The sequence below is a fragment of the Coccidioides posadasii genome, chromosome 1 (assembly GCF_018416015.2).
Source record: "Coccidioides posadasii str. Silveira chromosome 1, complete sequence".
Classification (NCBI taxonomy): Eukaryota; Fungi; Ascomycota; class Eurotiomycetes; order Onygenales; family Onygenaceae; genus Coccidioides; species Coccidioides posadasii.
Window position 1 is genome coordinate 1,804,875 of NC_089407.1, and position 24,459 is coordinate 1,829,333.

Here is a 24,459-nt window from a genome sequence, read left to right on the forward strand (position 1 = left end):
AGGGAATGCCTTCACGTCTCCTTGTTGTTGAATTCGACTGAATCACCTTTTGAATATCTAAATCATAATCATCTTCTGTCTTACTATCAACTGAGAAGTTAGATTTAGAGAACGAACAACCAATGGCGCTGTTATCACCCGCTACATTGGCTATAATCACCGTCTCGGCTTTAGCCGCGGGTGTCTATAAGTTTATTATCTATCCGGCCCTTTTGTCTCCCCTTTCCAAGATCCCAAATGCGCATTTCACGTCGTCCATATCTCCCCTTTGGATATTATGGAACCGTTTTAGGATGAGAGGAAATAGGACCATACACGAGGCACATAATAAATATGGACCTATTGTTCGGCTCGCTCCAGGAGAAATATCCGTTAACTGCGTTGATGGAGGCATTCGCACTGTATATGCTGGTGGCTTTGAAAAGCATGACTGGTATCCACGGGTGTTTGGTGCCTTCGGGTATGCGTGCCTCTTATTTGGTAAATGTGATTACGGCAAGTTTTTTCTAACAGGAGTGACAATAGCACTATCAGTATGTTCTCGATGGTTGGAAGCAGGCCTCACTCTGTTCGCAAACGGATGATGTCCAACATATACTCCAAATCCTATTTGCAAGGTTCCCCCCAACTCGCTGCAGCTTCTCGCAAGATACTGTTCCAGCGGCTGTTCCCTATACTTGAACGCCATGTAGAGAGAGCAGACCAAGTTGAAATCCATGAACTTAATAATGCTATCACAATGGACTTTATTACTGCATATATTTTTGGACTCTCTGCTGCTACGAATTTCTTGGAAGACGCTCAAACACGAAAGCAGTGGCTAGAGGCCTATCAATGCCGCAAACCCTTCGAGTTCTATCATCAAGAAGTCCCAAATCTGGTTGCTTGGGCGGAGACGGTCAAACTGCCCTTGATCCCAAGCTGGTGCCAAAAGGCCAACAACTACATGGAAAGCTGGGGCCTTGAAATATGCGATAATGCTGACAAATACCTTTTGACAACTGTCGTTGAATCCGAACCAACTGTTTACAAACAACTTAAAATGTCAATGGTTAAGCAACTGCCGTCGGATGGAGTGAAACCTCTGGATGAGGAAACGTCAAAGAAATTAAAGCTGGAAATAGCCTGCGAGTTGTACGATCAACTTACAGCTGGTCATGAAACGAGTGCTGTTGCCCTCACCTACCTCTACTGGGAACTGTCCAAAAATCCTGAGCTGCAATGTGAACTGCGTGAGGAACTTAGAGGGCTTTCACCGTCTATCAACATCCCCGCAAACGCTGATATTATGCCGGACCTTCCTTCATCAAAAGACATCGATTCGCTGTCACTCCTGAACGCAGTAGTCATGGAAACACTACGGTTACATGCTCCGATCCCGGGAATTCAACCACGTGTTACACCTTCGCCAACATGTAGCCTCGGTGGATACGATGGAATACCTCCCGGTACAAGAGTGAGTGCTCAGGCATACTCCTTGCATCAAAATCCAAACATTTTCCCTGAACCCGAGTCTTGGCTTCCGAGGCGTTGGCTCAAACAAAATGATGTATCCGAGATGGAAAGCATGAGGCGATGGTTTTGGGCATTCGGAAGCGGAGGCAGAATGTGCGTTGGTAGCAATTTTGCTTTACAAGGTATTCGGCGCCAGGTTTAATCCACATTTTAACAAGTTCTAACGGTCCATTAGAAATGAAGCTTGTTGTTGCAGCGATATATTCAAACTACACAACCTCAATCGTCAACGACGACGGAATCGAAGCCATTGATGCTTACACGGTGCGGCCCACAAGTAACAGGCTGATTTTGAAATTCGGCCGCGCTTGAAGCAGGAAATTACTCGATGATTATCCCAGTATATAGAGATATCACTCTTCAATGCCATTCTCACAGGTAGGAGATGTCTCCCCTCCTCCTGGATGGAAATCTAACTTGCAGTCCCAAACACTTAACCGAAGCCTTCATAAAGCTACTAAACCTTGTTGCTTGACTTAGTATAGTTATATACTCCGTACATCTGAGGATTTAAACTCGTATATATTTAGCAAATTGAAGATGTGCTGAAATTGAATGGGTGACGATTCTATTCAAAAGTCAACATCTCAGAATTTAATATACAGTATATATCCCGACAAGGAATTTCAATAAGATCATCCTGGCTAAGAAACCACCCCCATTCTCCCCAAAGAAAAACAAAAAAGGACCAAAGAAGGGAGACCAAAATTTTCCCATCAAACTCCATCCATATGCTAAATTGTGCATTCCTCCGACACAGTCACGGCTTTAACGGCATTTAGGACCGGACGACATAACACTCGTATTTTGCTGTCATTTACTTCGCGAACAACCTTTCGGGCTCGAATATCCTATATCCAGTAACATGGCCAATAACGAGAAAGTCGACAAGAGCTTAGTCCTTTTTCCTCGGGCCCGAGATCTTGGGGAACATGCGCATAAGATGATAGTTGATCGTGCTCTTTTTCGGCTTTTGGTATTTCTATAGCGAACGCGATTGAGTCAGTAACATAAGGATTGATCAGAAGGTAAGGCAAGTCGAAGGGTCGGTGTGAGAAATCACGCACAGCTGTGTCCATGCACTGTCGTAACTGGTCCTCTAGGGCGTGGCATCCCTGAATGTTATGCCCCGCTGACGCCCAGCAATCTGCAATATAATCAATAGCTACATTAGCTTCTATCCTTTTTTTTTTTTTTTTAACCCGCAGACACTCCCTAAGCAGGAGCTTGCTATCTCGCCGAACAACTCGGTCTAAGAAAAGGAGGGAAAAGTCCTGGCTTACTCAAGACAGCGCTCATGGCAGTCTGGCATGGGCTCTGCTCTTGCTTGTTTGGCCTTTGAATTCTTAGACTCTGGATTGTCTGTAGCCGCACAGGCTTCATGCGCGTTGGAACCGGCTTTGGAGGCATGGCGGATCTGGCAAAGATTTCTAATCGCGTAGGGTGGTATGGGTGTAGAGTGGAGGTAAGAAAACAATAGAGCAGAAAGCCTAATCACTCTCGTCACAGTTGCATTGACTCAGTTCGAAGAGGGATCATAGATCTCTAGCCCAATTGACGCCCCTATGAAGCCCGTTGCTCTCGACGCTTGCGCTCTTCAATCGAATGGACTTTTTGAAAGTGGCCCGTCTCCCTAAACCCTATTTCCAACATGCTCCTTTATGCTGACGTAAGCACATTTGATGGCGGATAAAGTCGGATTATCCAGCATGGAGCAGCAACGCCGCGATAGGGATGGGGAATGATCTTCGAGTATTCGGAGGAGAGGTAACTGGTAGTTACATGTACTTATTTGGGGACCAAAATGAAATATCAGAAACGACTTATATTATTTCTACAGTACGCTAGCAACGTGGAGACTAAACGATCACCCTGCTCACTCCAACATGCCATCCGGTTACTATCGACAACGGTAGAACCCGGCCAGCAAAAGAAGGACGGTCTGAAGAAGGATAAAAGGCAAAACGATGGATCGACAGTGGAGGAAGAAGGTGCAATGACGAGGAGAATGAAAGAAATGTCTGAAGAAGCAATGCTAGGGGGCAAATCCGCGCAGAAGAACATGCGAGAGGCCGACTTTTCAGATGAGTTGAAACAACAGATTGAGGACAGAATAGCCGCTGCTTCGTTCAAGAGTGAGCATGCTCAGGCTTTTGCAATCGCGAATACTCCGGTGCAGTTTAATCTCTCCCCAATGACCTGCCCGTTTTGTTTATCTTGCTAATTCCCCCTGTACAGCGGGCCGCAGGAAGAGGCACGCAGGACGTTGCTGCTGCAGCTCCTTGGACTGGCACTGAAAATCCCCGTGACTCAGTTCTTCGGATGCTTAATGATTCAAAGAAGCCTCTCCGAGTACCATTCAAACCCCCAACCCTTTCTCCAGTGAATCTCCAACCCGGCTCCAAAGTCGCTCGGTCCTCTGGGAGCCGACTCGCACAAGCCCGAGAACGTAAACAAACCTACGAGTTGAGCCAAGATACCCGTCTTTCCGAAGAAGAACGAGAGGCCTACCGTCGAGAGCTTCAAGATCGATTTACCCCTGGCGCTCGAGCCTTCCCAATGTCCCTGCAGGGGCTTAGCTCACTAGCAAACGAACGAATTGAAGATGCCATAGCAAAAGGGCAGTTCCGAAATATTCCTAGAGGAAAAGGCAAGAATGTTGAGCGGGATCACATAGCGGGGAGTCCGTATTTGGATACGACGGAATATTTCATGAATCGCATCATGCAGAAGCAGGAAATAACGCCAGAATGGATTCAAAAGCAACAGGAGTTAACGGCGGAAATCCATCGCTTTCGTACCCAGCTACGAAGCGATTGGAAAAGGCATGCAGCGCGGTTGATTTCCAGCCGAGGCGGAACACTACAAGAGCAAATGAGGCGAGCTCGATCATACGCCCAAGCAGAAGCAAGACAACACTATGAATCACAGAATTCCATTCAGATGGCGGAGAAGAACGTTACTGGAGTCGAACACATGACGCAAATTGACCATGAAGGACGGTTATCCCGAATTTCACCATCCCAACCCTCCCCAGCACAGACTGAAACAACTTCGAACCCCTCTGCAACTGAACCTTCCGAGTGTACGGCCGAACCCCTCCCCGACCTTCCTTGCTTACGTGATCCGCAATATCTCACCGCTGAAAGAGAATACCACGAATTGAAATTAAAGAAGCTCAACGAGCTGGTCCGTTCCTATAATCTGCAAGCACCTAGGGTCGCCCAGAGACCCTACCTCAAACTTCAGCGTGAGCTGGACTCATGTTATGCAGAAGTTGCCCCGTGTCTAGCAGAGGAGGTATACAGAAGAGCTACGCAGAGATCACATGAAACAAGCTATACACCGACAAGAGGAGAGACGGGCCCGTTGCAACAGGTACTAGGCCTAGGCCAAGCGGCACGAGTCCACGATGAAGATGCATCTAAGGGCTACGGTTTCAAACAGTTTTGGCGCGACCTCTGGAGAAAAGGAGCAACAGCATGATAACTAAGAATGCATTAAGATAAAATCTCGCATTGCGGCGCTGCCGGTGTATTCAGTTCTTGGAATTTCATGCTCAAGTCTATGCGACTTCCAGCCTTATGACCCCGCAGTTTGGGTCATTCCTCTATAGCCAGTCGCACTTCAAAAGTGGACGTCACCGAAATGTTAGATCAACCAAATAAAATGGGCTGGGCATTTCTGCTTGTATCCGAGGCTTTAACAGCTCAATGCACGTGGGCCGGAGTCTTACAATCAAACCACCGTCACGGATTGTTTCCTATTACCAGCGTGGATCGACGAAAAACAGACGATTGTCAACGAAGCCTTACTCCCACTGTTCATTACCCTGGAATCGTAACGGCCTCTCAAAGAAAGATATCGGCTCGGGCAGTACGAAGGCTGGAGCAAAAAACAAAAGAGCAAAAGCCCCCGCTTCAGTGTCAGTCGTATCATTAACATCAGCAGGCCAACCTCAATACCATATTTGTGTGTTACACTGAGCCGTCGCCACTGACACAGGTTATTGACATCTGTTTGACGACGAGGCGTTACAGTCGGACATAAGCCCACAGAAGTCGAAGATGACTGTAGCTGCCCAGCAGAGTTAAAATAAAATAAAACCATCCTTCAAATCCAATGGGAAAAAACCGAAGAGTACTAGCAGAGTTTGTGCGTTCAGAAATTTTGACAATCGGCTCAACGAGCAGTAGTAGATGGACCTGAGCCATAACGGAGCTTGCAACCCATGCGCGAAGACAGACTGCTTGGCGCTTAAATCGTGACTGGAAGGCAATCTTCTCATCTTCGTCGTCCTCGAGGCATGGCCGGATTACCGCAAACTGAGTGTACTTGCTTGGCCCAAAATGGAGGAAGATCACAAAAAGTACAGCCGGGATTGCAATGGCCCGCTCCACGATCCAAAAGATACGCTCCCAGTTCACTTTTGACATTATCTCCACAAAGGCTGGCCACAGGCACTTGCGTGAAGTCTCAGAAGCCGGGATAGTTATAGATCGTGCTGTCTTATCAGCCGCTGCTCGTAGAGGGATGATGAATGGCCGCCAAGGGATCTTTGGAAAGTCTCCTCTGGGCCAGCCTGCCTGTGCCATGTCTGAATCCCCAAAGGGGAGACGCGAAATGATTTCAAGCTTGCCAAGCCAAATTTCGTTCACTGCGTTTCCTGGTTGGAAGAAGTTTGGTGATCGAACACCGTTCACCGCGGAAACCTTGTTTCCCATTGTGAAGTCTTGCAGGACAAGATGCCAGAAGTAAGATCAGCAATGAAATGCAAAAGGAAGATGAATAGACACGCCTCTCTTGAAATATATGTGTATTGTCAATGGACCAGAAAGATGCTGACGTGCACCAAAACAACTAAAGATCGTGCCTCCTAAAAAGCCTTCATTTTCTGCAGCAAACATCCGGCTGCATCTGCAGGAAGGCTTCACCCAGTAATAATGCAGCAGCCATCACTCTTTCCTGGGCTCTGAGGCGGAAAGCATACCTTTTGCGTTAACGGCGACTGCTTGGAGGCAGCTTGACATCACCATCCTCTGTTCACAACTAGCCAATTTCCATTCACACATGTCTGTACTCTGTAGAAGGGCTGGCCTCCAGTTCGGAAAAATGGGGGTATCCAAGGCGTCAATGACATTGCCTTGGTAAAGCGGCAGTATGGCGCACACACATTACCGACACATCAAATTCTTCAACTGCAAAAATCAATGCAAAGAAGGGCATCGTCATAAATCTCTCTGCAAGGTTCACTCGTATGCAGAACGACATGAAACAATGGCGTCAAAACAAACTTTGGGGCGTGCAGTTGAAATGAACACCGTCAGGGGTGTCTTTGGCGTGATACATCATATAGGAGTGCAGTTATCTATGTCTAGAGATGCAGTGGGGGGGCAAATTCCCCGCACAGCTCTAGGTGATGTTAATCCTTGAAAGTAGGCCTCATTTCACGGCCAGAAGGATGACTATACGAGGCTAAGGGGCAGTGGGTTCATGAATATAATTAGTCTGCACAAGGACCAATGTGACCGTGACATCCTTTTTATACACACCTTGACTTCTTGCAAGAAACTGCCATTCTGCTGCGCACCCACGAATTTCTCAGGAGTGGCCTCCATTATACAACCCCGGCTGACAGGAACTTCGAGTGCAGACGAAATCCCGACCCGCAACTTGCTTTATGCTGGCCTTGGAGGTCGCCAACTAAGAATACTGTCGGAATTTTCCCAATAATAGACCGGCCCTTCTCTGATGGATTCGATAGCCGTTGTCACAGGAGGAGCGGGAGACATTGGTCGGGCGATTGCCACTAAACTTGCGGAAACCCACAATCATGTGGTGTTGGTAGATATCGACGAGGCTAGAGTCACTGTCGCTGCAGACACTCTAGGGACGGAGAAAGCGAGGGCCATGATCTGTGATATTACCGACAACAAGCAAGTCCAGGAAATGGCACAGAAAATCATGTCACTGGGTGTTGTCTGCACATTGGTCAACAACGCCGGTGCGACCTGGGCCGGGTCATTACACGAATTGTCACCTGAAATCTGGAAGCGCGAAGTCACCCTGAACCTCGAGGCCAGTTTCCTATGTTTTCATGCCTTTGAGGAATCTTTGAAACGAGCTCGAGGATCCGTGGTCAACGTTGCTTCCGTCAATGGCCTGTCAGTTTTTGGAAATCCCGCATACAGTTCTGCCAAAGCGGGACTGATTCATCTAACAAGATCCATCGCGGTGGAATACGGGAAATTCGGCATACGCGCCAATGCTGTTGCTCCTGGGACTGTCAGAACACGCGCGTGGGAACACCGAGTTGAAGCAAATCCGCAGGTTTTTGAGGAGGCGATGAGATGGTATCCCCTTAAACACGTCATAGAGCCAGATGACATTGCCAACGCCGTGGCCTTTCTTAGCAGTAAGCAAGCGGCTGCTATCACTGGGGTGTGCCTGTCGGTAGACTCCGGTTTGACAGCCGGCCAGACATGCATAGCAAGAGGTTTCTCACAGTCAGAATATTATTGACTCCGGCGCTTGAGACTCTTTTTGGACCGTTGGGGATATATCTTTTTGTGTTGCCATATTGGACATGTAGAGTAGGATATTGAAACCTCACCCCAAATTGAAACGAGCATGGCGTAACTATGTGAAAGAGAAACAGCCAAAACAAAACAACCAATGCACAGAAACATTTGTTCAATTTGTTTGGAGCAAGCGGTGGAGCATCGAACAAGAACATGAATTTTTTTCTTTTTATTTTATTTTATTTTATTTTTTGGCCCTTTTTCTGACCTCCGAAGTTCCATTTGCTCATCGAACAAATAACCCCCTCGTCATCGAAAGTTCCCCTGGACTGCTTCAATAAGCCACCATGGTGCTGGGGGCCGTTTCTGGCGGTGATTCATGCACAGACGGAGCTTGTGAGACGTTCTGATCGCGCATTCATCGCCTCTCAACAAAAAAAGGTCACTTTAAGAGCCGAATAATTAGGAGGACGTCAGTCCACGATGGAGATCGCGCCGAAGACACCATCACCGTGGTGTGATCAGAGGTGACGGAATGTGATGGGCTTGCTCGACTGCAGAAATGACGGCAGACCAGACTCGCGCTAATCCGCAGTTTTTCGAGTTTTGTCCGGTGGCCGGGGTCGTCATCCCAAGAGATCGCTACTGATTCGGCCCTTGGATTTCTTCATTGCATCCCGGCGCTTAGCCACCAGCAAATCATCCTTGCAGGATTCACGGCCCCTCACCGTAGTGTGGAAAATCGAAACCGCTTAAAAGAGCGAAAAACTGATACCCAGCCTCTATTGGACCTTGCTTTTTTCCGCCCCTCGAAGCCGGCTGACGATACGAGCGGCCCTGGACCTCTTCATTGGACCTTGAAAACACCGCTTTCCCGAATTCTCCCAACCCGTGCAGGAGACATCCAGGTCTCAACCCACCTCAATCTCCTCATTTCATGCTGGAAACCAGTCTTCTCACGACGGATTGGACGCCGATCGACGGCCGCATCAGTTTATAGTCTCAGTTTCGGCCCCTTAGAGTGGTAATCCTCAACCCCCGCCCGCGGGTGTCACGAGGAGTGCGTCTGATACATCCAGGAGAGAGCATGGAATAACAAAAACAACCGAGTCGCGACATGTCAGGTCCCTTTCCGACTCTTCTTTCTCTTCCCACATCTTCCATGCTCGCATTGCTCCTTCAAGCCCTCTTCGCTGTACCGACCGCAGGCCGACCCAATTCGCTCTGGCACTTCGAGATCGCGAATGATCCAGCTCCACCGCCTGAAGAGGGTCCGCCGCTGTCAGCCTCGGCCGTTCGCGATTTAAGTCTGCTTTGGCGAGAGATTGTTGCTATTGTTGGAGCCTACGTTCTAATTGTATCCGTTTTCCTGGGCTGTCTCCTCACTGTGGGTAGACGCCTTCGGAGAGGCGCTCAGCAATCGAATCGAACACTGGAGATGGAGATGCTCAAACCGCTCAGTGCACCGGTGAACGCAATCTCTCTCCAAATTCCGCAATCATCCAAAAATACCTGGCCTAGTCCTATGAGTGGAACAGAAAGCGAGTGTTGGCCAAGCCCTCAAAAGACCAAAAATCGATCCTTCAACATGCCTTGGTCTCGAGGAGAATCCCCTGTTTCTCCTAGGGCCGAGAGTATATCCACGGTGGACGAAAATATCGTACGAGCCGACCGTATGAAAGCTCAAGCAGAGATGGAAAGACTGTATGCAGCTGTCATGGAGCATGATGCCCAACGAGCCGCAGAGGCCGAGTCGAATGGAGGTAACTCACCGAGGTCACCTCGCCAGGCACATCCCCCGCTAGACAATCACCCTGACGGCAAACACCTGAGACAGCGGCAGCAATCATTCCAGTCTCTCTCTCCTGTGTCTCCTATGTCTCCACTGTCACGAGAACTACCTTCACCTGTCTACCCAGAACCTCACCGACCGCACTTCCAAGAACAACAACGACGAAAGCAGCTCCACATACAGCTACCACCACAACCACACTCTCCCCAGCACTCCTGTGTAGCAACCCCAGAGCCCCAAAAATCTCCATTCTCGCCTCGCAATGATAAGCCATCTAGACTCTCCGCCTTATCCTTTTTGAGTTCCAAATCTCGCAAAGTACGTCGAGAATCGGTTCGAAATCTGCCAATATCACCTCCAATTCTTTCTCCAGAAGTAACGACCCCGAGTTATCCCGAAAACCAACCTCTTTCTCCACGTATCTACCATCCGGGACCTCCACCACTCAATCCTATACAAGAACAGCAAGAAAAGGCGAAAGCGAAGAGTCCGAGACTCGAACATCCCCGGAACGCTTCCGTTGATAGCACTTTCAGCGGGCCTCCGCATCTTAATCTCCGCAGTGCGGGCAGTAGCACTTCCACGCTTCCATTTCGTGCATTCAACAATGGGCCCATGAGTGCCCCGCCTACCAAGACCACGATTGTCGAAAGGCGAGATAGTATTCTTGGCCCTCTTGGACCTCGAACCGGTATTCCACGGACGCCATATAGTCCATATATGCCGTTCACTCCTATCACACCTTTGACCCCAAGTCGTATGATTACGCGACAGGAGCGAAAGAAAATGGAAAGGAAGAACGGAACGCGAGTGCAAACAGAAGCAGACCTGGTAATGAGCGATGAAGAAATGTGGGGGGCTTAAGAATATCTATGCAAAATTTTACCGGAGGCATGCTTTTCTTTTTTTTTTTTCTTTCGTTTATTCCTGCTGTGACTGCTTTTCCTTTCTAATAATCAGCCGGTGTTTTAGTTACTATCATTTTCTTCCCTTCCCTTTTCTCCTCTTTTCTTTCTGTTTTCTCTTAATTTTTCTGTATGAAAGTTCTGACACAGTTGGTGAAATCCCTTTGGCTGCTTTCTCCTTTGTTGATGCTCAGTTGGGCATTAATGCGGTCCTTTTTAAGTTCCAAGGCCATTGCTGTCGTTTGTTAATGCACGCGGGGCAGATACCAGTGCAGTTTTTCCTCATGATGTCTATACCTAACATAATATGTGTGTGTTTGTGGGAATTCTTGGGGCATATATAACCACTAGTTAGAAACTAGAATCCCGTATCTTCACATTTTACAGTGCGGTTGGGTTTCGTAGCAGCGTTCACTCTTGCTGGAATGAGCCCAATAGCCCCCAGACTCGAGCATTGTTCGATAAGCCGCTACCTTTACTTCAATCTGCTGTCGCTCACTCTATCGCCGGGGCTGGTGTAAGTTACCCCTGACGTCACGCAGGCCACGTGTTTTGGAAGGCTTCGGACGGCCATCCGCAATGTTAACCTAATGCTCAGAACTATCCCTGCGAGCAGGACACGGAAACGAAGTAGTTCTACACTGAAATGCGGTAAGTGGACAGCTCCAGACTCCTCCGTGGATAAATATCGATTGCTAATGCTTTGCATTACCAGCGAGGACTAAGATCGTCATGCCCCTGACGGTCCTCAGCAATCATGACGTTCGATCCCTTCTCCTATCACTAACCGGAGATGAAATTCGAAAATTACAAGCGAATCTTGCAGAAGCATTGAGGACATACTCCACCGGAAATCAGGATCCCGGGTTGCTTCTCAGAGAATCAGCCACAAGGTACACGATATGCAGAAAGAATGGACTGACCACAATGTTTCTACCCGCGAGCACGGGTTCAAGTCTCGGGTTTAAGATCATGACTTCAGCGGAGGATTGTCACCCCGGCAACTAGTCGAAATTGAAAAGCTGCTAATGGTCAAGGGTGCAACGGAAAAGACGGGAGATCCGCCCGACAAGGGACTTGTTGAATGGCTCCAAAAAGGTAACGTTATATATAAATGTGTGGGATTAATTTTGATGGACTTGGTCGTGGGAGTGGATATCCTCTATCTTGCCAGAGAAAGAAATATTTGAACAACGATATCAGAATTTTAGTTGATCTATTGAGCGGATGCAAGCGGCCAACAAACCCTATCCGCTGCAACGTATACACATAGTCAGGTCAGCACCCGACAGCGCCAATAATAATATGCTTAGAAGCCCCGAACGCCCCATTCCTCGACAGGTGTAAAGGGAACCAAAGCTTAAAACCATCCTTACAACTCCCGAGCAATGCGGTCATCCATCAAAACTCCATGGTCCCATCCCTGATGACCAGGTCGGCAACCATGCACAATAAAGAGGTCCGATTTGGCAACAGCAATTCTGCATGAACCCGATACGATCCGTCTTCGACATTTTTTCCTGCTAGCATATTTTCGGCAAGCAACTCGGCCCAGCCCGGCGCCATGTACTCTCGGAGCAAGAAATTCTGTCGGATACGGATCCACGGGACCTCGCTTAAGCGATATTCATACGGGCCATAGCGCTTGAAGTGGCCGGACCAGATTGTGAAAGACAGCCTGATAAGTTCGAGATCGCGAATGTGCGGGACCCAGCCGGTTAGGTAGGCAAAGTGTTGGAGCGACCTATATTTGTAAAGGAGGAGAAGTATGTATATCAGTTTGATAGAAATTATGATCGTATCACGGGAGTATGTAGTTCTACAGAAAGGAATAGGTGAAGGGATATGGTCAGAAGGAAAAGGGTGCATTTACGGCTTTGGTGGATTAGGAAGCAGGATGAACTCGTGAACTTGAAAGGGCGAGCTAGACTTGCAGAAGTATGCTGGATTATTTCCGGGAACTTTGTCCAGGCTGTTCGGGGGTTCCTCAGGAGCTTGGGCCTCGAAGATCGTTTTCTCTGGGTTGTTCACAAAGGAAACTGATTGGCCAGCGCAGAGTTGGTGCCATGGTCCCAGGGGGAGGAAGAGGGTAAGCCATAGGAGGATGATCACTGGCCTGGAAGAGCACAACATATTGGGCTCGAGCTGCTAATGTTGCATGGCTGATGTGGAGGTGCGAATCCACCGCCGTACATATTCATCCACATCATAAAACATTTTGGTCCAAGGCCTGGACTTGCTTGGGTCCTGGTTTCCTTCCCGGACTCCTCTAAAGCTTGGCCCCTAGAAATGGGTTCTTGGCTCCCGGCGATCTTCAGGCTGTATGTATACGGCCTTATGTTACCCTCAAACACCACAGTAACATCTATCGTGCGCTTCTTCCAAATCCAAGCCAATGCAACCGGAAACGTGGTCTAAAACTACTTTTATGCCCATTAATTAGAAAAGTTAAAAGATGAAAAGGCCTTGGATATCAAAACAATTTAAAGGGAACGTTCCCATACTATGAAATAATGCTGACTGAGCCATCTCAAGCATTCCAAAGCAGGGTCCATTGGCACCATGGACTCTCAGTGGAGGTTCGGTGTGCAACTTACACAATGCACTGGGGAATTGCGAGAAGCAGGCACCCGCTAGAGACGGGGTTAGTATTGCCTGGAAAAGTATCCTGTCAGTGTTTTCCTTTTCACAACCTCTACTGCCTTCTAGCCTCAAGTTGTCGTGGACCCTGGGGTCGCACAACGATTTTCGATAGAGCCCATTGACTTTCTGTTTGCGTTGCCAAAATGTAGAGCAATGTGTATGATGTATCACTCCAGCGCGCAGATTTCATTCACATCAGCTCCAACACCGACCCAGTCTCACACATTGATAATTAAATCACAATACTGTTTTGATCATGATGATCATTTTCTCGATGAACAATCTGATTCCAATAGTGAGCCATGCCAGGTTTGCTAAGCCACCAGAACTCTGCTCTCGTGCTCAAAATCGTCGCACCGGCAAAGCTAAGCGGGAAGCGCAGATTAGCCGCGGATAAACTGTGCAGCTGATTATCAACTAACACGTGGCCCGTCCTCGTGGCTCGTGCACGGTAAGTCGCCTCGAAAAAAAGGGCATCCTCCATGCTCCTCCGTATATGGAGTACGGAACATTATCCGCTAATTATTTGCAGTACAGCCATAAAACAAGCCCTCTTCTGCTCACGAACTCCGTATGTTACTACGGATTTGGAACCAAAATTGTCACACCCCCCTTCTCCCCCCTCCCCTTACTGTGCACCCGCCCCAAAACCTCAACCACGTATTCACATCGGGATGGGCTTGGATGTTTTTATGGGGAGTCGGCTAACTCGACTGTCAACCAATGAGAGGCATGGGCGCCACAAAGACCGGATGTGGCTGCCGTCTCGTGCAATGATGTCATTCCTCCCGGCTGGTATCGTCCGATCAAGCAGATTTTTCCTACCCGCTGAAATATCCCACGGATGAGCAGAAATGAAAGATGACGGGAAATGCAGAGAGATCCTTCCAATTTGCCCCAGTCGCAACATGATCGTTGTTCGCTTCATGATTAAGTCACTATTGTTTCATACAAAAGGGATATAAACGTCCCTTGAAGACCTACCCTTTGCCTCAGTGCACAACTCGAGAATCGAGGCATTGTCAAACCTTCACCTACGGAGTCAATGCCAACTGAGCCAATTTTCCTTCCCAACGGTTATGTGTACACCGTCACCCCCGTCTTCGGGGGAATGACATTCAAGCACAACGAAATCAACATCAGCCATTCAACCCTACCACCGGGATGGAATATAGTCGTACATACCGAAAGGTTTTCTCCGACAAGTGAGGAATGCCGACCCGAATCTCCCTCCAATTCTGGCAATTCCTCGTCGGGCCTCTCCCGCCCAGGCTCTGGCTCAAGGCCTCAAAGCCCGTCCAGGGAGAATAGACGCACCCCCCGAAGCCGTTCATTTCGCTTTACAAAACCGACCCTTGACCGTGATTGCCTTTTCATCTCTTCCCTATTCTTTCCTTCAAGTCGGGACTTCAAATCGCCCTCATCGCCCACACGGCAGATTGCGATGATGCTCTGGGCAACCCTTTGGTGGTATTTTCATTTACCAGAGCCAAATCGACATGTCTCCACCCCTGAATCCGCGTTGACACCCGAGCCTGGCCGCCCAAAGGGAGAGTGGCGTGTGTATATCAAACGAGAAGGTGTCCTTAAAGGTCGCAATCTGATGCAAAAACTGGAGCGAATGGGCTTAGTGACATCTGAGGATTCGTCCGTGGGTCTCGATCCCGCCGATCCTGATTATCAGGATGGCTGGAAAGAAATGTACGTCAGTCGTCGTAGGTTCTGGCAATTGGATCCTAGAATCTTCCTTTTCACGTTGCAGCCCGTGTCAGTGCCACCGGTTATCGATATACCACACTTTTCTCGCCCGGACTCTCCCCCCAGTGGTAGCATATCAACGACATCCCCTACGTCTGCAGCTGCTCTTCTAGGCCCGGAAAATGTTCCTTTCAACCCATCTATGCCTGGTGGCCCATTTTACTCTGGAAGTCACTTGCCAACCTTTTTCCCTCCCGCTCCTCCACTCTATACTTTCACAAACGGAACACGCCATCCCATCCGTCCTAAACCACCCAGGCAAGGAGAAACGTTCTATGTCCGCTATATTCGCAGTGTAGCGCAGACGCTGTCCTTCCGTGTCCCAGTTCTCAAGGCGAGAGAGTCGGTCATGTTAAGTGACTTGAACATACGCCATCGCAAGTCCGCAAGCGCAACATCCATCGCTGACATGATAACAGCGGGTTCTGTCTCGCCCAGATCAGAAAATGAATCAGATCTTGACGTCTTACACAGGTGGATGAACAATCCACGCATTAATGCTGCTTGGGGCGCAGCTGGCCCGCGCTCGATTCAAGATGCTTTCCTGCGGAAGCAACTCACGTCCACCTTCTCATTTCCCGCCTTGGGTTGTTGGGATGGCAAGCCGTTTGGGTATTTTGAGATTTATTGGATAAAGGAGGCAAATATAGCAAAGCTGCTCCTGTCTCCAGTGGGCAATTGGGATCGTGGGTTCCACTGCTTAATTGGCGAAGAGGAGTACCGGAGTTCACATCGAGTACAGATATGGTTGAGTGCACTGGTACACTACTGCTGGCTGGCGGATAATCGGACGGAGAATGTCATCCTGGAGCCTAGAGTTGACAATGAGAGGTGAGCGGCTCCACCAAATCCATACTATTCCGCTCTCCGAATTTGGATATTATTCTATCCCTAGAGTAACCATCTTTGCTAACTTACATCGTGTCCATAGGTTAATTTCTAGCCTTCATACAGCAGGCTTCTATAAAGATGGAGAAGTGACCTTTCCCCACAAGCAAGCTGCTGTGATGAGGATGAAACGAGATAATTGGGAAGCACCCGTGATATGATGCCTTTATACCACTCAGTAGACCGACGCTCCGAAATTTCATTCGATGCTGTTCAGAGAAAGCATCGAATAATAGCCTCTTTTTTCGTATGAGGTACCTAAATTCGGTAGCGTTTCCAGTCTCTGTTCGAACATACTGTTACTACCTAGTCTAACGATAGATAATTCGTCGCGCTCGCTCCTTACAGCGGCAGAGTTATATTTTCACGAAAAGATCAGAACTTTTTTCTTCTTCGATGTACAAGTCCGTTTTCCAAAGAACATGCTCCCGGTAGAGTTCGGAGCACTCTTGAGGAGTTGCCATGTGCTGGACACATTTCTTCAGCTACTTTTACTCCGACAATAGTGTCAAATTTAGGAATTTTTTTTTTCTTTCTTGGGAATAAAAGGATTGTATTTTATAATAAGCGTCTCATTTTCCTTGCAGCCCAACTTCTAAAGGGATAAGGAAATTTACTTTGAAAATTTTGTTGACATTACAATTATCGTATCAGCAAAGAAGATGATCATCTTTGTCATTCCTTGCTATCTCATTTAATATCCATATCAGGCCCATGCACATGTAATGGGGTGACGAGGTAGCTGACGACTTTTTCCCAGCAAACAAAGTATTTGAAAAAGAGTTGCATGCACGCCCATAAAAACCGACTCCACCAACGTAACGAAACACAATCGAAAGGCGTTACGTTTATCGGTATCTCCAGAGGCTGAGGGTATTGTGTCGCTTCCAGGTCTTCCGTCTGCCGGCGGTGGTCTTGTTGTAGCGGTGTCCCTTGTTGAGACCGCGGGATTTCTTGCCAGTTGCAGTGAGACCACGGCATTCGCGGTGCTAAATTAGTGTATTAGTAAGGTGTTCTATTTGCGCTCTTTGGCAACAATCAATTCGAAGCGTACCTTGTGAACTGGCTTCACGATCCAGTTGATGCGAGGATCACGACGGATAGCCTTGTGCTGAGGATCGACGAGAATGACCTCAAAGTACTTGTAGGTAGAGTCCTCGTTGATCCAGTAGGAGTTGAGGACACGGAGGTTAGCGCAGCGCTTGCCAACGCGCTCCTCGGCAGTAGCCTTGAGGGAACGCTGGTATTTGAGCTGGTTGACACCGTGGTTGGTGGGTTTGCCTTGAGGGAAAAAAAGATAACGGTATTAGAGTCGATATTGCTGCCAGACGTGTGAATCAAGTACATACCATAAGTAGCACCCTTGGGGGCAGGTCGCTTGCGTCCACCACGGCGCACACGGACACGGTAGATAACATAACCCTGCTTAGCCTTGTATCCGAGACGGCGAGCCTTATCGGGACGAGAGGGGCGAGAAGCACGATGGATCACATTGAGTTGACGAAGCTATATTGATGCACTCTCAGCAATGTTCAACGAGTGTATAGCAAGACACACAGAGAGAGAGAGCGAGAAAATCGAGATTCTCTCTTTTCCTTCTCTTCGTGTGTGCCACAGAAGAAATTGTATTTGGATTTCGAAGGAAAAGTGGTCCGGCTCCGAAAAGCAGGTCTCTCTCTTTTGTTTTTTTGCTCGCTCTCGGTCTCGCGGTTGGGAATTATCTCACCTCCCAGCATCGTACGCGCAGCAAGAAGCGCATCACATCGGATTGCTTCTTGCGCTGAAGCTCTTCAACATATTTAAGAGCACCCATCTGGACAAGGTGAAATCAAGCGATCAGCAAACGGAATTGACGCTCCAATTTTGCACAAGGATAAAAGCATGGAAACACAGCAGCCACAACTAGCTGTCAGGAGATCTCACCTTGTCGTCGTGGGTTGGTCGTCCCTGGTTGTCGTTGTCAGTGCAATGCGTCTCGCGCTCGAACGAGTCTTTCTGTGGGAACGCTTAATCCGGCTTAAGCGAGCGCAGTGTGGCTTGGCATCTAATCACGTGATATGACTAGCGCGAGCCTTGCCAAGCCTATCCCAGACCCTGAGAGACATTTAAATTCTACACATCCCACGCAGGATTAATTGGACCGCTGGGTTAAAACTCTCTATCGTTGGGCTGAATTGTTCTGGTTCGAGTATAGTGGAATGACCGTCTCACAAACGGCGCTTCGATGCCATAGCGCTCCAATGAGCCCAAAAACTCTGGGATATAAAATCCTGAGAGATTTCAGAACATACTCTCTGAATCATCAGCGACTATATGCCCAGCAAGGCTAAACACTGCTGCAATACAAACTTCTCTGTGGTTCCTAGGAATCCATGGACAATTCGCGCACGCAACCCTCCCCTCTTTAGCCAACAATAAACTGGAAGCTGGAGGATTACGACACCGGCACTTGCAATCGTTTGCATTCCAAACGACGACCGCACCTGAACTTCCGGAGTCACTACTTTCATAACATCCATTACTGTCCGCAAGAAGCAAGAAGAGTATTATAGAAACCCGAGGTGAAAAGCCTCCCTATAAGCTTGATCTTGGCTGCACAACTACCAGTTACATTCTCATGGGGCACAGAACTTGGGGAAAGAATATTGAATATTGGTAGGATACTTCTAATAGCTATCTTCTTTTAGCAATACTCTCAGAGAGTTTCTAAAGGTTGGTAGTTAAGTAATTAAGTCCTTTTATCTCCTTATGTGGTTTTCATGTGCTTGGTCCGGCCAGGTACAACCTACCGCTGAGTTAACGTCTCATATCCTCCTTTCCTTAGCTTTTTTTACCACTCTCTGGGAACGCGCTGATTAGCGCTCTCAGCCCTTTCCGAAGCCTATGCGCCGTAATTCCCCATCCATGTATCTCCTCTCGTCCTTTCCCCATTTCACTCCCATCCTCCTCCTCTTCCTCATCGTCCGCCTTACCCATTTCAAACATGGCTTTCAGATTCTCATCCATCTCAGAATCCCTCTTTCTCTTCAAAGCTTTGCCTCCTAGTCCATTGACACCGTTTACCCGAGCCTTGTCATACGTGATCATTTTTTCAATCTCTAACGTGGAGGCTTCACGGCCGGCTATAATAAGTCGTCGCGCTTCCACGTAGTCCTTCTCCCATTCTTCTGCCAAATTTGGAAGCTGGTCAATATCTCTGATATAGTCATTGACCCTCTCGCACGCGTCAAGCACGGCGTGCAAACGTTCAAGCAAGGTTTTAGACGCGACATAGAGGGGGTGGCTCGCGAAAGAGGTTGCTCCCTGCGCCTCAGGGTCCTTTTCGCCCTCGTCAATATGCGGAACATCCTTGGCTGGACCGGAAAGCGGTGCCAGAGCAGACTTCAGAAGGGTTTCAAATTGGGCCTGGAACTGCTCCTCTTCCGATTGCCTATCTAACGCAATCAGAACAGTCCTCTCAGAGAGAACACCATCAGCCTACATTTTGACTTGTTCCTCATCCAACATATCCAGTAGCCTCTTTTCTTCTGTGCGAACTTTCAGTTCAAACGTCTTCGCGAAGTTATCATTCTTTTCTACACGTGACATTGCAGCTTGCAGTGCATTAAGTGCCGCGATCCTACATCCCCCAGTTAGCTTGGATGTTGCAATAAGATTCTCAGTCATAGAAACATAGAGCATATCCACTGCTGGTGGTTTTCTACCTTACCCCTTCCACCTCGTCTACGCTATCCTGCGAGTTGTCGTAACTTTCTGGAAGATCATCGTCATTGTAATCATCATCAGTAGCGGCATATCCCGTAGCTCGACGTGACATTCCCCCGGTAGGTCTCGTTTCCGTCGCCGAGGTAGCCTTACGTCCTCCCCAACGGGGTCGCACCGCTACCACTCAGGTATGATTAGCCTTGATAAAACCATCGCCAGCGAGATCTCTAGATTGATTGCTCACCAGCCTGCTTAGTACGGGTCATCGCTTCAATAACGCGAGGCTCCACGCTAATCCTCTTGGGTACCTTTACATCAGTTGAATGTGGGTAAGCCCTCAAAGAGAGGGTCGGACGTTTATCGACGTCTCTATATCCGAATCAAGAAATCCATAAGGGTCATGTGATTTAATCAGCAAGTAGGTACACAGGATCGAAATCAATAAGAAATGTATTGTATGCATACGGCTCCTATCTGGATAAACACTCTTGGGAACTAGAGAAAAAGGAAAATGAGCATATCAAACTGAGGAGGGAACGAGCAGAATAAAGAAGCCAATTTGCAGTCAAAGGCATGATACATAAGAAATTCACGTCTTTTGATAACAAACCAAATATTCGGAAAGGACTGGAGAGACAATCGTGGCTTCAATAGACCAATCCATCTCTCTGATGTTGGTCAGCATTCTAGTGCCGATGAAAAATATGTTGAAAAGAAAAGAAAAGAACGGGGTATAATAAGAAAAGGAGAGGGAAATCTGAGAATTGGATCCGGCGAAGCAATCGTCATCGGCGCCTGGGGAAACGAAGGACAATAAGTATACATGGAGTGATAAATATAGGTACACGCAAAAGCAAATTAAGAAAGAGTAGCATAAAGAGAGCATGATGTGCCAAAGATCCTTCGAGTATCCTCCCGTTCTGTCTGGAAGTCAAAGCGAGTCCCGCAGAATCGGGGAGTCCATAGCTTAAGGACTTTGATATCCCAAAAGAAATTCCCTGGCCATATCGAAAAACAGATGGTTTAGTTCCATTGCCGTCTTGAGAGTCAATCTGTCCATTATCAATTTTTCAAACAGCCTTTCATCCTCAATTTTGTTCCAAATTCAAGATATTGCACAGGCAGATTGATAATGTCCCCATATGAAAACACGAAACGATGATAAAGGAATGGCCAGTCTTAGATAACAGGAGATAAGAGCATTGTAAAATCTCTGCAACCAATGTACTGGAAATGATGTTGCAATTCCCTTTACCGATCCCGTAAAGCGAAGGTCGTGGAAAGGTGAACTAGAACATGCAAGGAGCAAAATAGCCCTAAAACGAGAGTTTGCATCGAGCAGGTGATTTGTAGTAGAAAAACGAGCCTGTGGTGCCAATGTGGTTTTTAAGGCAAATGTCAATCCGTTAATCATGGGTCGAGATAATCTATCGGTGGTTTCCGAAAGGACTGAGAAGTCAAAAAAGCCGTTTAAATGTCCGTATCATAAGCACCTTTCGCGCCAGCCTGTTGCCAAGTGTATATCTAGTTCACCTGTATGTCCAGAATCGATGTAAGCACGATAGGATGGTACAAACGCGCAAGAAAATGACCCGCAAAACCGAAGAGAAAAATATTAGGTACTAAAACCCGTAAATCTGGAGAATAGAATGCGGCGCGAGATATCATTAATAGCGGATGCGGATGCAGTGGTGCGAATAAAAAGAAGCGGAAACAACGGATTGCCAAAGCGGACAGCATTCGAAGCACGGACTGTTCCAATAGCGGAGATCCAACTGCTCTTTTCAATTAAGAGCCAAGCGAAAGGCCCTGGAAGCGGTTCATCCATTCTTCCTGTGCAGGATAACCGCTGCGCATGCCTGCTGCTCCAAATCCAGCTGTACCCGGATCGGATATCCCATAGTTGGAGGGGTAGGAGCTAAACGGATCGGTCTGAGGTTGCAAACCATGCGTATAACCGTTATAGCCAGCTTCCGGTTGCCGAGCGCTTCCAAGGGACTGATAAGAATCCAAATAAGGCGAGCGCATCGGCCCACCTTGACCAGCCGTCTCTCTGTTCAATGGCTCAGTGAAAATTCCGGGAGTCAATCCTTGGCTGATCCCTGCGCCATATTGCTTATAATCATGCGGTCGACGGCGATCTCCATGTGGATCTTGACCGTAACCCAGAGAGGATGGGGGTCCAAGGCCTCCTAGAGCCTGTAAACCGGTTGTGGGCGTGACAAAAGAAGCAGGGTTAATCGCAGACATCCAAATCCTAGTCTTGTAAATCTTGAATAAATCCGTAACCAGCGAATTAAAGTTGATATATGTATCGGCAAAGTAATAGAAAGTAAGCTTCTTCCAGTCCCTATTGGCAATATATCAGCAGGATCATAACAATGAGGAACGCGTGGGCGGGGCATACATTTGAAATTCGGCATCGAGGATCTCCATGTTCAATCTGTGCTCGAGAACTTTTTGCTGGCAAACACGCTTTGCCTTGGCCTCATTTCCTTCTTTATCACGTAAAGTCTGAATTTCGTGGTTCTGTGCAAGTCGTTTAATCAATTTTGGTTTAATATCACCACCCTGGTTTTCCTGTCCAGCATGTTGACTGTGAGGCCCCATGCCGCCGACTGTACTTCCACTTAAGCCTGAATGACCGTTTGGATTCACCGCATGAGGCGCCCCAGACTGGTTCTGGCGAGAAAACATCATCAACCATTTATAGTGCTCCTCCGCATAATGTTCCTTCAACTCTCGTGCCTTTTGCCAGCTCACATTTGCATGTGCAACAGTGCCAAGATCGGTTCCACGATCCGCTTCGACAATGACAAGATCCCCGGGTTTAACCTGCAGTCCAGTATCTTCCTGAATATAGAAAATATCTGCCCGATAACATTTGAATGTAACGACGAAGAGCTGCTGATTCTGATGTGGCTGAGCTAACGCTGCATGCTGTCGGCCAAAAGCGTTTGGCATAACATATGCTTGATGCAAAGCTGTCGATATTCCAGACGACGGTGGAGGCTCATTTGCACGGTTTGAAAGATCATGACCTGAAAAGTAGGCAACTGCAAATTGACGAGCACGTAAACCTTCCAGTTCCTTTGCACGTTCGGCAAGGGACTGAGTGTTACGAGATGCGAGATACTCACGATTATCTGTGGATGAAGCGCTTAAGCCAGTTTCCGGATAGCTCCCAACGTCCTCGTCCTGCTTCTTAACAGCTGTGCCGACAGGAGGCTGGGAATCTGCCGAGCCGGAGAGTGATGAGACCTGTCTCGTGGGAACATCCGCGAAAGAGTGACGACGGCTCTGGGGAACGTCGTTAATACTGCCGAAACCAAGTGAACTTTGCCACTGAGCCCGCTTGATATTTTCCAAAGTACGATTCTCCAAAGAAGTAAAAGTAGGAAACTGCTTTTCCAGATTAGCAGAGTGTAGGCTGAATCGTCTCCTGGCGTTACTGCGCGAGGCATTATATCCGGGAAATTCGCCGAGTTCATCCATGTCTTCGACCGCTAGATCGCTTTCCTCGGGGACGCTTCCATGGATAGGGTGTAGTTTATGGCCCTGAGCAATAGAATATCCACTGTTAGCCGAAGTAGAAGAAAGGGTTCGATCCCGAAATCGCACGCCTTCAAGCTGGCTTGAAGCAGCTTGGCGTAAAAGTGCATTTTCTAAAGTCAGTTGCTCGATAGTACGTGCCTGATTAGAAGACCAATTATTATTATTGCCTTCAGAATCATTGGGGCTAATATCATCATCGTCTTCCCGAACACGCCCCAGAACGGCGGAGTCACGTCCTAGCTCACCGAGTATGCTAGGCCGTGAGGAGCGGCGCTGGACAGAATATTGCGCACTGTTCCTGGTGCGAGCTCCAGACACTGGCGCAGTAGGTTTGGTCGGCATCATATGAGTAGTTTCTGGGTCTAGCTGTCCAACAGAATACGACTGAGAACGATAGGTTTTGGGGGTGGGATGGATAGGTATCGCAAAAGGTATAGATGCTTCCGTGACGGATCGCGAGGTAGGGCTGATCACCTCGTCGGCAGACCCGAAGCTCGAATTAGGTGGGTGTATGGAGGTGGGAGATTGGAGGACTTCTGACAACCTTGAAGGTGGTTCTTTGCGGTTCTCGGCATTCCATATCCCAGTACCCCATGGGAAGGACCCATTTCCTGTCGAACCCCAGTTAACCGAGCTTGCGAGACCTGGGCTCGTTGCTGAACCCCAGGCACCTTGATCCGTTGCCGGTGTGGTGGGGTTTGAGTTCACGGGAGAAAATGAGCTGGTAGCGGTTAAAGATGCTTTCCGGGGCAATGAGCTGGGTATTTCGTTCAGCCATGAGGTACGTCGCGTCGTGTTCGAAACGGGAGTCGGCTGTGCTTGAGTATGCCCGTGGTGATCGTTTTCATCCTCGGAGGAGGCAAGTGCTTCAGAGTCTGGAGTGGATCGCCGACCACCTTGCCGGCCTTTCTCTAACAACATTGACGCATTGTTGTTCGGAGTAGGTGCATACGTAGTATGCGAAGATTTGGATGACTGACTTGTCTTGCTGGACGCCGCCATGATGAAAAGTGGCTAAATGGGGATGAGATGAAGGGTTGTCGATGTCCAAAGGAATAAGAACCTCATCCACTGATAATGAAAAGGTACAAAGAAAAAAAGAAAGAAAGAAACTAATGGGCTTTGGAGAGACTTTTCAAAGAGAAAAGTGAAATGCTCGAAAGTGGTAAACCGGATG

The 24,459-nt window shown here is 48.1% G+C and overlaps 13 protein-coding genes across 13 annotated transcripts; 6 read left to right on the plus strand and 7 right to left on the minus strand.

Moving 5' to 3' along the window:
* The first annotated feature begins 172 nt into the window (after positions 1–172).
* On the plus strand, positions 173–1,865 carry D8B26_000516 (uncharacterized protein). The gene is made up of 3 exons (XM_003071329.2): positions 173–460; positions 526–1,637; positions 1,691–1,865. Exons 1-3 carry the CDS (start codon positions 294–296, stop codon positions 1,825–1,827), a joined length of 1,416 nt encoding a protein of 471 aa, XP_003071375.2. The 5' UTR covers positions 173–293; the 3' UTR covers positions 1,828–1,865.
* A 195-nt stretch (positions 1,866–2,060) lies between these two features.
* D8B26_000517 (mitochondrial 37S ribosomal protein mS37) lies at positions 2,061–3,119 on the minus strand. Its single transcript, XM_003071330.2, has 3 exons — positions 2,799–3,119; positions 2,583–2,662; positions 2,061–2,497 (listed from the first exon to the last, which is right to left on the minus strand). Exons 1-3 carry the CDS (start codon positions 2,923–2,925, stop codon positions 2,411–2,413), a joined length of 294 nt encoding a protein of 97 aa, XP_003071376.1. The 5' UTR covers positions 2,926–3,119; the 3' UTR covers positions 2,061–2,410.
* Positions 3,120–3,319: 200 nt separating this feature from the next.
* D8B26_000518 (uncharacterized protein) lies at positions 3,320–5,001 on the plus strand (the record flags this gene model as incomplete). Its single annotated transcript, XM_003071331.2, has 2 exons — positions 3,320–3,688; positions 3,754–5,001. 2 exons carry the CDS (start codon positions 3,320–3,322, stop codon positions 4,999–5,001), a joined length of 1,617 nt encoding a protein of 538 aa, XP_003071377.2.
* A 548-nt stretch (positions 5,002–5,549) lies between these two features.
* Positions 5,550–6,239, minus strand: D8B26_000519 (uncharacterized protein; the record flags this gene model as incomplete). The annotated part of the gene is made up of 1 exon (XM_003071332.2): positions 5,550–6,239. The coding sequence occupies one exon, from the start codon at positions 6,237–6,239 to the stop codon at positions 5,550–5,552; it is 690 nt and encodes a 229-aa protein (XP_003071378.1).
* Positions 6,240–7,266: 1,027 nt separating this feature from the next.
* Positions 7,267–8,037, plus strand: D8B26_000520 (uncharacterized protein; the record flags this gene model as incomplete). Its single annotated transcript, XM_003071333.2, has 1 exon — positions 7,267–8,037. The coding sequence occupies one exon, from the start codon at positions 7,267–7,269 to the stop codon at positions 8,035–8,037; it is 771 nt and encodes a 256-aa protein (XP_003071379.2).
* Positions 8,038–9,198: 1,161 nt separating this feature from the next.
* D8B26_000521 (uncharacterized protein) lies at positions 9,199–10,982 on the plus strand (the record flags this gene model as incomplete). Its single annotated transcript, XM_066123252.1, has 2 exons — positions 9,199–10,679; positions 10,955–10,982. 2 exons carry the CDS (start codon positions 9,199–9,201, stop codon positions 10,980–10,982), a joined length of 1,509 nt encoding a protein of 502 aa, XP_065979326.1.
* A 176-nt stretch (positions 10,983–11,158) lies between these two features.
* On the plus strand, positions 11,159–11,741 carry D8B26_000522 (uncharacterized protein; the record flags this gene model as incomplete). Its single annotated transcript, XM_003071335.2, has 3 exons — positions 11,159–11,250; positions 11,332–11,384; positions 11,449–11,741. 3 exons carry the CDS (start codon positions 11,159–11,161, stop codon positions 11,739–11,741), a joined length of 438 nt encoding a protein of 145 aa, XP_003071381.2.
* Positions 11,742–12,134: 393 nt separating this feature from the next.
* D8B26_000523 (uncharacterized protein) lies at positions 12,135–12,602 on the minus strand (the record flags this gene model as incomplete). Its single annotated transcript, XM_003071336.2, has 1 exon — positions 12,135–12,602. One exon carries the CDS (start codon positions 12,600–12,602, stop codon positions 12,135–12,137), a length of 468 nt encoding a protein of 155 aa, XP_003071382.2.
* Positions 12,603–13,943: 1,341 nt separating this feature from the next.
* D8B26_000524 (uncharacterized protein) lies at positions 13,944–16,255 on the plus strand. Its single transcript, XM_003071337.2, has 2 exons — positions 13,944–15,965; positions 16,066–16,255. Exons 1-2 carry the CDS (start codon positions 14,422–14,424, stop codon positions 16,181–16,183), a joined length of 1,662 nt encoding a protein of 553 aa, XP_003071383.1. The 5' UTR covers positions 13,944–14,421; the 3' UTR covers positions 16,184–16,255.
* A 406-nt stretch (positions 16,256–16,661) lies between these two features.
* RPL15 (60S ribosomal protein eL15) lies at positions 16,662–18,012 on the minus strand. Its single transcript, XM_003071338.2, has 5 exons — positions 17,946–18,012; positions 17,749–17,835; positions 17,372–17,528; positions 17,077–17,303; positions 16,662–17,011 (listed from the first exon to the last, which is right to left on the minus strand). The coding sequence occupies exons 2-5, from the start codon at positions 17,833–17,835 to the stop codon at positions 16,871–16,873; spliced, it is 612 nt and encodes a 203-aa protein (XP_003071384.1). The 5' UTR covers positions 17,946–18,012; the 3' UTR covers positions 16,662–16,870.
* Positions 18,013–18,772: 760 nt separating this feature from the next.
* Positions 18,773–19,993, minus strand: D8B26_000526 (uncharacterized protein; the record flags this gene model as incomplete). The annotated part of the gene is made up of 4 exons (XM_066123253.1): positions 18,773–19,452; positions 19,504–19,641; positions 19,727–19,904; positions 19,972–19,993. The coding sequence occupies 4 exons, from the start codon at positions 19,991–19,993 to the stop codon at positions 18,843–18,845; spliced, it is 948 nt and encodes a 315-aa protein (XP_065979327.1). The 3' UTR covers positions 18,773–18,842.
* Positions 19,994–20,832: 839 nt separating this feature from the next.
* On the minus strand, positions 20,833–21,141 carry D8B26_000527 (uncharacterized protein; the record flags this gene model as incomplete). The annotated part of the gene is made up of 1 exon (XM_066123254.1): positions 20,833–21,141. One exon carries the CDS (start codon positions 21,139–21,141, stop codon positions 20,833–20,835), a length of 309 nt encoding a protein of 102 aa, XP_065979328.1.
* Positions 21,142–21,515: 374 nt separating this feature from the next.
* D8B26_000528 (uncharacterized protein) lies at positions 21,516–24,411 on the minus strand (the record flags this gene model as incomplete). Its single annotated transcript, XM_066123255.1, has 2 exons — positions 22,135–24,411; positions 21,516–22,077 (listed from the first exon to the last, which is right to left on the minus strand). Exons 1-2 carry the CDS (start codon positions 24,282–24,284, stop codon positions 21,516–21,518), a joined length of 2,712 nt encoding a protein of 903 aa, XP_065979329.1. The 5' UTR covers positions 24,285–24,411.
* Positions 24,412–24,459: the final 48 nt, after the last annotated feature.